Source organism: Typha latifolia, chromosome 6 (genome assembly GCF_019914945.1).
Source record: "Typha latifolia isolate L0001 chromosome 6, TyphaL0001v2, whole genome shotgun sequence".
In the NCBI taxonomy this organism is placed as follows: Eukaryota; Viridiplantae; Streptophyta; class Magnoliopsida; order Poales; family Typhaceae; genus Typha; species Typha latifolia.
The window spans coordinates 3,087,255-3,098,998 of NC_133091.1; the positions used below are offsets into that span (position 1 = coordinate 3,087,255).

Sequence of the window (11,744 nt, forward strand, 5' to 3'; positions counted from 1 at the left end):
ACAAGCAAGGTATATAGCTATCTTTGAAAACTATTTAATAAATTATTTTTGAGACAATGATTTATGTATAATACGTCTTAAAAAAAGTTTATAAAAAAATTTATTATCTTAAAAATTAATTGTTCTAAATTAATCGAAGTAGGGAATGACTTTACAAATTGCTATATATTAAACCATTAAGTTAAAGAAGTGTAGGTGGCTGATATCTAATTAAAAACTATTAAGGATTTGTTCACTTGCAGGATAAGCATAAACTTATTCTATTTTACGTGTTTATACAAGTATAATAATTGAATAATAACTTATCTCAATACTAATTCATTAATACCTACTCATCTCTTATTCTTTGTTCTTCCATTTAATATTTTATATTTATCATATTACCATTTTATTTTTAAGAAAATATCGTTATAATTAATTGATATTTCAATCATTATTTCAATCATTATCTCTTTCAATCATAAATATATTTATTTATTTATAACTAAACAAACGCTATGATAGCATATATGGGTATAAGCTCTTTTATTTTAGTTTAAAGCTTAATAACAAACTAGGATGGAATTTATTGGAGAAGAGAAGTAAACGACCACTCGAATAGTTTGAAAACTAGAGTAAGAATGGCACCCTAGTTTGAGGAACGAATAATAACAGATTGGTAAAAAAAAACTCGCGAAATGAGGAGAAGATCATGATGGGCTCAAACTCGTTTGGACCTTCCGATACGATCCTAGCCAGACATGCGAGCTCATTAAGAAGTGCCCGATTATACGACTAGCGAAGTTTCGGGAAGAGGGCGGAGTAAAATCGCGGGAGGAAAAGATGTCGTCTCCGGCGGCGCTGGAAGGCGCGGCGGCGGCGGCGGCCGCCCTCCGTTCGGTGCTGTCGCGGGCTCATCAGGCGGCGGAGAGGGCGGGCCGGCGGCCGGAGATGGTGAGGATCGTGGCGGTGAGCAAAACGAAGCCTGTCGCCGTCGTCCGGGGAGTCTACGATGCCGGCCATCGATGCTTCGGCGAGAACTACGTGCAAGAGCTCCTCGACAAGGCTCCCCAGGTCCCATATTCTTAATCTCTCTCTGTATGCATATGAATATGTATAGGCATGTGCATGCTTTCTTGAAGCATTAACTGGGTTAACAATGAGGAAATTTATATGAAGATGTTATCTTTAGATAGTTTTATTTTATTTGTAATTTTTTATTTTGATGCAAGAGAATAGGTGGAAGAGATATGATTAGATTTGAGTTTTGAGTTGGACGCGGAGTATGTTGATTAATGACTGTAAGGTCCTTCCTCTTCCAATGGGTTCTAATGGATTCGACCTTATTAACAACATCGAATTCTATAAAGGGGTTAGAATTATATATGTAAACTAAATAGGCCCTATTTGATAGGAACTCGTTTTATATTTTTCTTAGATTTCTTTTAAAAAACACAAAAATATCTCGCTTTGGATTCCACAATAGTACCTTGCAATAGAAATGCAAATTTTCTCAAGTTAGGGACTTCATGTTCTTGATAAATTTTTCTTATAGACAACTATATTATCAGTCAATCACTGTGTAGATATTATTGTATCTATGAGAACTTATAGGATATTAAAGAAATTGCTTTCCACCACTCTTCCTCACCAGCAGCTGCTAATCTTGGCTCTCCCCCTGACTGGGAAGGTCCAAATGAGTTAATCATAACTAATAAGTTACTAATATTTACATTTTTAGTTCTTCAATCTTCTTTTCTGGCTCTTTCGTTAAATTAAAAAAGAAAGCAGAAAAAGAGTTCTGTGACACCTGTGAAGGAAGAGAAACATGTAAAAGTATTGTATTTCTGCCAGAGGATTGTCTTAACAGATTTATAATTTATACTGTTACATTCATTTTCCCTTTTAGGGCAGAATTTCAGATTTATTTTTCTTCCTTTTCAGCTTCCTATGGATATTGAATGGCATTTCATTGGTAACCTGCAGAGCAATAAAGTCAAATCTCTTCTTGGTATTCTCTAATGACATTGTTTGAGGTTAATTCATTTGGTTCTCTTGTAGAGACCACTCTCTTTTCTTCAGTTAGACATGAACAGCTTATGAAGTCTAGAATGATTTGAATTTCATGCTGCATATTGAGTTAGATGATATTACTAAATTGAAAGACAATCTTTAAACATTAGTTTTTCACCTTTTAGAATCATTTTTACTCTGCTCCTCTACTTTTTTCATTTATGTCAATTCTATGTTTTTCTATCTTACAAGCATCATTTCTTTATATGTTGTTGACATACATTACCATGTTATGAGTGTGAATTCAATCAGGGATTTTACCTTTTGTCTCATCTACTTTTCTTCATGCTATGCGATCTAAAGCCATATGTCAGAGATCCTTTTATATAATTCTTCATGCTATTCCTTTTGTTGAACACGTCATGCTTAGGTGGGGTGCCAAAGGACTTCCAATTTTTCTTGTTAGCATCTTTGTTATTTACTTCAGATCAAGGTAAACATCGCAACTTATCAATTTAGATGTCTGAGGTTATGGTTTGTCCACTGGGAACAACCAAGTTAAGATATGTATTTGGAACTATTAAGATGCCCCCAGCATATAAAAGATGTACATTAATGATATGCACTTATATAGGTAAATGTTATACATCTAAGTGTTACATGTATATGTGATGGCATTAGGGATGCTAGCTGGGAAGCCAAGCTCGAGTTTGAGATGAGCCTAGCAATATGGGCTCAAGCTCGAGTTGCTGGCATTACAAAATTGACTCGGCTCAGCTCGAGAGGGCTCAGTTCCAAAGGATATTTTTGATATTTCCTTGGTAGCTAAGTTGTTTACTACTTTTGAGAGGTTGGTGGATAGAAAGATCTTTCTTATTCTTGTGTTTCTGGGACTAAATAGCAATTGGCAGACCAGCCCAGCGTAAAATTAAAAGCAACAAAACTTTTATAGTTGCAAACTTAGGATTCGAATCCAGGTCACCTATCTTGAAGTTAAAGCACTTTAACTAACTCTGCTGCTACACATATGTGTAAACTATTGAATAAAAATTATATATTATATTGTTTTACAAGCCTATCAAGCTAATTTGACCCGAGCTCAAGTGGCTCACGAGCCACGAGCCGATTGGCACCCTAGATAGCATATTGGTATGTCTGTGCATATATATGTATACGCACCCATAAAGAGGAGGCAGCGTTGTGGCACGTGTTCTTTTTTCCTTTTCTTTTTATGGTGGTTTAAGGAATCAGCCCATTTTTTATTGTGAAAAACAAGAACAGAATGTCTCTGATTGATGGGTACTTCTGTATCAGTGTGCCCTCTAGTGCGAATATATTGCACTTTAGAAAAAGAAAGAAAAAGAGGGGGAGAGAGATCACTAGAATGGGCTAACTGGTCCCAATATGATATCATTTTCATTAGATTTCCTTAACTAGTTGATTTGATCACTAGAATATGAAGAAACTTAAAATTATATGGTCTAAAACTCACTGCATAAATCAAGTTGATACAAAAAGAAGGCACACATGGACTAGTGGTGCTGCATCCCTTTCAATTCAGGTTGAATTTGGTATCCAATGACTTATTCCATCTGCCGTCTAACCTGTTTTTGGTCAGCCATATGTGTGCAAACCAGTTATTTGGACCATTTTTTGTTTATAATTCTTCATTTCTTTGACTGAATTCTAGGATCGGCATATCCCTATGATTTTATGCCTTTTGATTTTATTGTACAAGTTAAAGCATCTGATTTGTCTGAAACTGTACTCAATTAATTTGATCGCTGAAGCATATAGAACCAAAAATCCATATAATCTCAAACTCACTGTGTAAATCAAATTGATAGAAAAATGGGCAAGCAATGTAAGAGATTTGCAAGACATGGCTAATTAAGTTTTGGAATTTCTTAAGCACATAGATGGGCAAGCAATGTATTGTTTCTTGTTATCCATGTGTTATGTTTTGTTCAATTGATTCACATGTAATTGAACCAAAAAAAATGGTTAAATCATTTACAGCCCTGATTTGAGCAAACATTAATTTTGTTTTGGTACAATGTTTCTGAGTCTTGATTCATGATGTTGGGTCCACTCACATCTTTCTTGATATATTTAGAACTTTAACATCAGATTAGCTTATTTTCTTATTTCTGTGCACTATTTTCTTTTTTAAATCTAATTGAAACAATTCTGTTTTGCACAAATTGTCATACTTCATGTTATGTCAACAAGTAGTGCACATATGCATGGTAGGAAAAGAAAAACCACAATGTTCTAAACAAGCTTTGCAGTTTTTTGCAAACATATTTTTATCAACTGACAATATTCCCAGTGCAGTTGCTTTTAAATATTAATGTATATCAAATTTTACTTTTCAAATTTATATGATTTACAAAATTTCTTTATCTTAATAATACAGCTGGTGTCCCCAATCTTGACATGGTTGAGAGTGTAGATGATGAAAAGGTAAACATTTGATCCTAGCACTATTTAGTAGACTCTTGGCTCGTACCAATGTAGTTCATCAAATCACTATTAATTAATCTATTTTGAACTCCCTATCCATGGATTAGGGATCATTTATTCATGGTTGGTAGTCGAACACTATCTAAATTTAGTATAATTCAAAACATGGTTAACATCCTTTCACATGAGAGGACTTAACCATGTTCAGGGTTGTCACGACCCGAAATAGGAATCATGACAGGCCATGCATCTCAATATGCTTGAGATACACGAAGCCTTATTAGTACTTTCTACGTGTACGATAGCAAAATAAATAAATAAAATAAATATCTGCTTTATTGAATTTAAACTAATTGCAATAAACATAAAACAATGTTAATGTTTTATAGTCTCTAAATGAAATAAATAAAACTTCTAATCTAAAACATAAAATCTAAAAGAGCGAAAAAGTAAATAGGTGAATCCTAAGTGGAGGTGGAGTCCGGGTACATCTCGCTCAATCGCCCCGCTGACTATTACCTGAGATAGATAAATAAATATAAAAAAAGAATCCATGAGCCAACAACTATAGCTCAGTGAGTGGAATCCACTCGAAAACCAAATAAATTTTTAATCATAATAATGCTGAATAAAATTTAACTGAAAGTAACAATATCCATAACAATATGCAATAGGCATACTCTTTAAATAATAACAATGATAACAATAGAGAGAGTCACAACTTGTAACCTTGTACGGTTTCAACATATTAACATCTTTTCAATATTTATACTGTCATATGTCTCAATGGGTCTAAACCCTGTGGATCCACATCAACTAGAAGTCATCTCAAGATGATGCTCGAGACTTTTCTTCATAGCTGATACGGTTAGAGTCATCAGATGGTATCACTATGTGATCAACACACTCTGTCTTTTCCACTAATCGTTGAGAGAAATTAGAGTCACCTAGGACATTTCTCATTCATCCTAGGATTGTTCCCTAACTCCGCCAAAGTCATCTAAAAAAATCACCGCAGTGATCTGATTTAGGACTTTCCCCTGAACTTCTAGATAAACTTGAGTTAACACGGAAAATCGCAAGCGATTTATACAGGGACTGTTCTCTAAGTCGTACCAATACTAGTCTCATTTTTCTTTTCACAATTTTCAATATTTGCACGAAGTATGGTGATGCACTGAGTATAATGATTAAATGCACACAGAAAATATAACAATTAAATTTTCGCATATACAGATGAAATAAATAGATTTGCACACATAATTTATAACAATTAAATTTTTGCACGTAACGGTAAAATAAATAATTTGCACACAGAAAATTTACATGGTCTGACAAAAGTATGAAATATAATAAAATAAATATGTGAGTGAACCCACTCACCTGAGTCTAGGCAAGACAATTGAATCTCAAATCCTTAGCTCACGTGCTAAAAATCACCACCTTTAATAATAAATAACAATAACATTTTTAAGAAAAAAAATATTAAAATTTTTCTACAATTTAACTCAATAATTATTAATTTTGGCCAAAATAAGCCCAATTCAGTTGGGTTGGGCTGCAGTTAGCCCGTAGCCTACCCAACTAACACTTAAATAGATTGGGCCCAAGGCCCAATCCAATTAACTAATGGAACCGGGTCGGGTTCCTTGGATTCGGATCCAACCCGACCCGTATCCAAAAATAAAAAGGGAGAAGACCAGACTCAGTTGCCCGAGTCTGTCTTCTCCAAGCCGAAGAGAGAGAGAGAGAAAGAAAAAGAGAGAAAGGAAAAGAGAGAGAAAGGGAGACGTCGGCGGCCATCGCGGCGACGGTTCGCCGGCCGCGCCCTTAGCTCCCCAACACCCACATAGTGTCGCCGTCCTCGCGAGGTGGAGGAGAACCCACGAACGGCGATCGATCTCATGGCCGACTGCGATCGGAGCTACGAGGGCTCCAACGGTGAACGCCCATGGCACGAGGCCAACAGCAAGATGCTTCCAGACGGAGCGGCTACAACCCGAAGCCGTCGGCCGGCCAGATTTGCCGATGAAGCCGAAGAACCCTCAAATTAGGTATTTTTAATTTACTTTATTAAATTGAAATTTAATTTGAGAGGTGGGAGAAGGCTTACCAAGGAGTCACATGATGGTCTCTGATGGCTCCGGCAGCGCTCTGGCGGGCCGATTTCACGGCGTGACTCCGACGGTGAGGAAGAAGAAAGCGAAAGAGGGGAGGAAGAAGAGAGAGAAGAGGGCTGAGATGGTTAAGAAGAGAGAGAGAAGAGATTAGGGTTTTAATTTATAGATTAAAAGAAGATCAAATTTAATCTAATTCGGATTAGATGAGATCTCTGCGCCTCGTCGCGTGCCGGAGAGGGAGAGGGGAGGGGTTGCACGTGCAGAGCACGTGCACCCTCCTCTCTCAACCCCCAATTAATTTAAATTTTTTTTTCCTGGTTCTGATAAGGGTTAACATTTATACTGATCAAAATACCCCTAAAAGGAAAGAGCACCAGCACTTTTCTAAAAGCATCAAGGTTATTTTTTATATTTTAGCCTCAATCCCATTCCTTATTGATATATTAACAACCAAACATCTCCTTACTCATGGTTATGGTTACACTCTCTATTTTAGTTTTGCAATCAAACACAAGAAAAATAATAATAAGAAGATCAACTCTTTTCTAATCTATGGATAAAAATGAGTATAATACTATCCATGAATTATCTTATTTGTCAACCAAATGATGCACGGATATAACCAATCCATTACAATCCTTTAAAATTATTTTTCAGGTTGAACAGACAATTAGTTTCCTCTAACTATAAGCTAACGTGATTGCTTATGTTGATTGGATAATTTGTTTTTACAGATCGCGAATCGTCTTGACAGCGTGGTAGCTAGCTTGGGAAGGAAGCCCTTAAAGGTTTTGGTCCAAGTGAATACCAGTGGAGAAGAGTGTGAGTAGTGTAAAATATGTATTCTATTAACATTGGAAACACTCAATTTGGTGCATTTGAAGTTTGGATGTATCACTGAGTAGTCATCTTAGAATATTTGCTTATATTTCGTAATTCTTCTAAGCTGTACTTCCTAATTCTTTTAACGCATTTCAATTTGAACTTTCAGTCTTTGTGTGAGCTGCAAATATGACTTCTCAACTTAAAAGTTAGAAGTTAGAGCAGATAGAAAATGATTTTATTGAAACTTAATTTCATGGATATTACAATAAATTTGACTGCTTTAAAGCAATTAACTACTGATAGCTAAGCAACCCTTCTACAAATTTTAGTATGATTAGGTGGATCTCTGTTTTTTCACACAGCAATGCTGGTATTGTAATTTATTATGAAAGGATTTCACTTCTCTCTTTGGCAGCCAAATATGGTGTAGATCCCTCAGGTTGTGTAGAACTAGCAAAGCATGTCAAAATGGGTTGCCCAAACCTTGTTTTCTCTGGCTTAATGACAATAGGGATGCTTGACTACTCCTCAACTCCAGAAAATTTCAGGGTAATATTTCTTGAACCATCAAGCAGATGCACTTTTATGTTTAGTAGAACTAATGTCACTTTTGGAAATCAGACTTTGGCAAAGTGTCGGACGGAGGTATGCAAGGAGCTTGGAATCTCTGAGGAGCAATGCGAGCTATCTATGGGCATGTCTGCTGACTTTGAGCAAGCTGTAAGAACTAACAAGTTCAAGCTTCTTCAGTTTCAAACTTGGTCTTAGCTTTAATAATGCAAAACTACAGCCTATTCTGCTTACAATGCTTGATCATAGTGAGACAAATATAATCAACATGCTTACATCTACCTTATAATTTGATTATAAGTAACCTTTTCAACTGAACTGATCTTTACAGATTGAAATGGGCAGCACCAACGTTCGAGTTGGGTCAACCATATTTGGAGCTAGAGAATACCCAAACAAGAATAAGACCTAGCAAGTCTGTACTTTTGGTGTTACATTGATATGTGATGAACCGCATCAGTCATTTTTCGATAAAGGTCTGATAAATTAATGCCATGCAAATACTTGTATTAACACTCTTTCTTGGTCAGTTGTACCGGAATGTATCTTTCATCATGTAGTCTAGTGCTCTTTGATCTCAGGATGTAAATTGTGAGCACTGTGACTGGTGGAGTTTATTTTGAGAAAAGTGACTGGTGGAGCTTATTATGTGACATAATAAATCTTGTCAGCCAATATTTTGTACTTACATTTGATTTGCGTGGTCCCATGATTATCTTACTTTCATTTTATATTTGGCATTTGATTTAGATAAATCCATACATTACATAGAGGTGAATATGGGGAAAAAAGAACCATATAGCTGACTCCAAATAGTTGGAATTAATGGTTTGCTTGTTATTGTCGTTCTGAATTCTTCTTCCCTGAGCCAATATATTTATTATCCTTTGTAATATCAATAAATATTTGTGAAGAACCAAAATAGAACATAAAGTTCATCACCATCCACAGTTTTGCAGTAAAAGAGTAATACCATCCACAGATGATTATGCATTATAGATATCTATGCCTCTTGAGATATTGAGGGGTCATCTGATCAGCTGAAGCATCTTAAATTTAACTAGTTCGTATATATATATATATATATCTAGGTCAAATTGTGTCTCTCTTTTACTAGATACTTCTAAGACTAATATCAATGGATACTTACTAATGAGGATAAAGCTGCGTACATCTTATTCCCGCGCAATCTTATATCGAATACACACTTGTAGTTATATATATGGTCGCAAGACAAAGTAAGCAACTTATTGGCATCTTCAATCTTTCTATTTTTTACTTTGCCAAAACCGTGGAAGTTCCGACACCTCATCATGATATCTTCCATATGCATCTTATCCAATTCGAGGAAGGTCAACTTCCTTACATGGATAGAGAGGAATGCAATGTCGGATCGCAGCATCACATACTCTACAAAGGAAATCAATTGGGTGCTTCCTTTATATTTCTCTTTTCTTAATGCCTTTATAAGATTCCAATGCCCATAGGATAAGCCTCCTTCTAAGCCATTTCCTTGCTCGAATCAAGTAGGCCTTTGCTCGCTGGACATGGACATGATTCCATATGATGTGCAACATGGTGCTGCCGTACATCATGTCAATTTAGTACGCATCATATATATGTAGACACAATAGACGTATCTCAAGATTCGTGGAAAATAGTTGGAATTTTTATATAATTGCTACTAAAAATGTTCTGTAAATATTTATCTTTATTGTATCATAGCATCGAGGTATTTTAAAGAAGCCATATTCGCTATTAAAGTTATATTAAGGAAAGATTATTTTGATCTTGTATAGATTTATTTAAAATGGTTCAAAATATCTAGCATTAATTAATGAGTATCATAGCAATAGTAAAGAAATCTCTATTTTATATAGGAGAAAAATTAGTGGTAAATATTTTACTCTCTAAACTTCACTAAGAATAAGAAGGGTATTTTAGTTATCTACATATATTTGTTAGTTTTAATGAAAGAGTAGGATTCGAATGACACTTGTGATATTTCATAGTACAGTGACAATTATGACACCTTAATAAGGTTTTCAGTTGCAATATATATATATATATATATATATATATATATATATATATATATTTAAGCTGTATGAATGCAAATATGAATCTGGATTATTAATTGAAAAAAAAAATCCCTGCCAAGAAAACTCGTATCACTAATGAGATACATCTTTCTTTTTTGTTGAGAAAAGTGGGCAAGATCAAAGTTAGGGAGATACAAAGAGAATTATAGAGAGAGGGATGAGGAGATAGCATACTAAGAACCACTGACGAGAAACATTAAAATAGCATAAGAATATGCATTCTCTTGTACTAGTTTTATATGAATTTATAGTTTTTTCTTCTCATATACATATTCTCCATATGCTACAAAGTAAAGTAAATAAAAATATTTATGAATGATCTTAAAAGCCAGTTATATATGGTCTTGTATTAGAATGGTTGATAATCTAAATCTTCACCTTTACAATTTAATCTTCTTCTTTTTTTTCAACACATGCATTAATCTCTTGTCTCTAGAATCTTCTACAATGTTTTGCACAACTATGAAAAGGCAATGGCGATATCAGAATCTCATGATATCTCTGGTGATGCCCTCACAAAGGACGGATTCAAATCTTATCAAAATGCAAGAACCTTTTCTCTATCCAATTATATTCCATATTCCACACCTCCGGCCCCCTGTCTTTGTTCCAATCTCATGAAAAGAGACTTCAATATTATCCAAATCCTCACATATCAACTTTATCAAATTAATGTACATGTGGCGAAATCAACAGATTGCAAGGCGATTCTTTTGTTCCTTATATAAGCAAGTCATCTGATGAGGCTCTGAAGACCACCAACACTTGCACAAGTCTTTCTCTCTCTCTCTCTCTCTCTCTCTCTCTCTCTCTCTCTCTCTCTCTCTCTCTCTCTCTCTCTCTCTCTCGCAGCTACGAGCTTAGTTGAATTAGTTTTTGAGTGTTTGGTAATGGATAGGGTGATGAAGTTGGCGTCGCAGAAGGCGGTGGTAATCTTCAGCACCACCTCGTGCTGCATGACCCACACCGTGACGCGCCTCTTCTGCGAGCTCGGCGTAAGCACCACCGTGCATGAGCTTGACGAGGATTCCAAAGGGAAGGAGATGGAGAAGGCGCTCGTAAAGCTCCTCGGCCGAAGCCCGCCGGTGCCGGCGGTGTTCATCGGCGGGAAGCTGATTGGATCCACTGACAAGATCATGTCGCTCCATCTTGGTGGTAATCTAGTTCCTTTGCTTCGCAATGCTGGTGCAATATGGCTTTAGAAAAGCTTATTAAGACACCCTCTTATACTCCAAAATAAGTAGCTAGTCATGTGTACGTAAGTATAATTCAGGCTTTTGCACTGGTGTAATATTTTGTGAACAAACTATAGAGTGGACTGGTTTCCTCATCTTGTACTTGGGAAGTACTCCTTAAATTTCTCTTTCAACTTATTAATAAATGGAACCGATATTGGAAATACTAATGGGTCTTTTGATCATTGCATGCATTTTGATTTGTCTACGTGACTAACATATATAAACAATTTTTTAAGTAATTAATGCTTTCTAACACGTTATGGTATTAAATAAGAGCTGATTAATTAGTGAACTTTTTTATGGACATATTTTAAAATTAAAAAAAAAAAAAACTAGTTGGTATCCTCACGTCACATCCGAAATCCAACATGGAATCCGACGAGAATGGATAGCAGATCTCTATTAAGTGCCCTGTTCGGGACCCATATTAT

General features: G+C 35.6%; 2 protein-coding genes across 3 annotated transcripts; both read left to right on the forward strand.

The window, feature by feature from the left end:
• Nucleotides 1-537: 537 nt before the first annotated feature.
• LOC140790614 (uncharacterized) lies at nucleotides 538-8,661 on the forward strand. Of its 2 annotated transcripts, XM_073140758.1 has the most exons (7): nucleotides 538-1,053; nucleotides 1,924-1,990; nucleotides 4,412-4,458; nucleotides 7,313-7,400; nucleotides 7,819-7,952; nucleotides 8,025-8,123; nucleotides 8,305-8,661. In XM_073140758.1, exons 1-7 carry the CDS (start codon nucleotides 823-825, stop codon nucleotides 8,383-8,385), a joined length of 747 nt encoding a protein of 248 aa, XP_072996859.1. In that variant the 5' UTR covers nucleotides 538-822; the 3' UTR covers nucleotides 8,386-8,661. The 2 variants fall into 2 exon arrangements, with proteins under 2 accessions (XP_072996859.1, XP_072996858.1); XM_073140757.1 differs by having other exon boundaries at nucleotides 645-1,053; nucleotides 7,819-8,123.
• A 2,227-nt stretch (nucleotides 8,662-10,888) lies between these two features.
• Nucleotides 10,889-11,456, forward strand: LOC140791247 (putative glutaredoxin-C14). The gene has a single exon (XM_073141707.1). The coding sequence runs from the start codon at nucleotides 10,966-10,968 to the stop codon at nucleotides 11,275-11,277; it is 312 nt and encodes a 103-aa protein (XP_072997808.1). The 5' UTR covers nucleotides 10,889-10,965; the 3' UTR covers nucleotides 11,278-11,456.
• The last annotated feature ends 288 nt before the right edge of the window (nucleotides 11,457-11,744 follow it).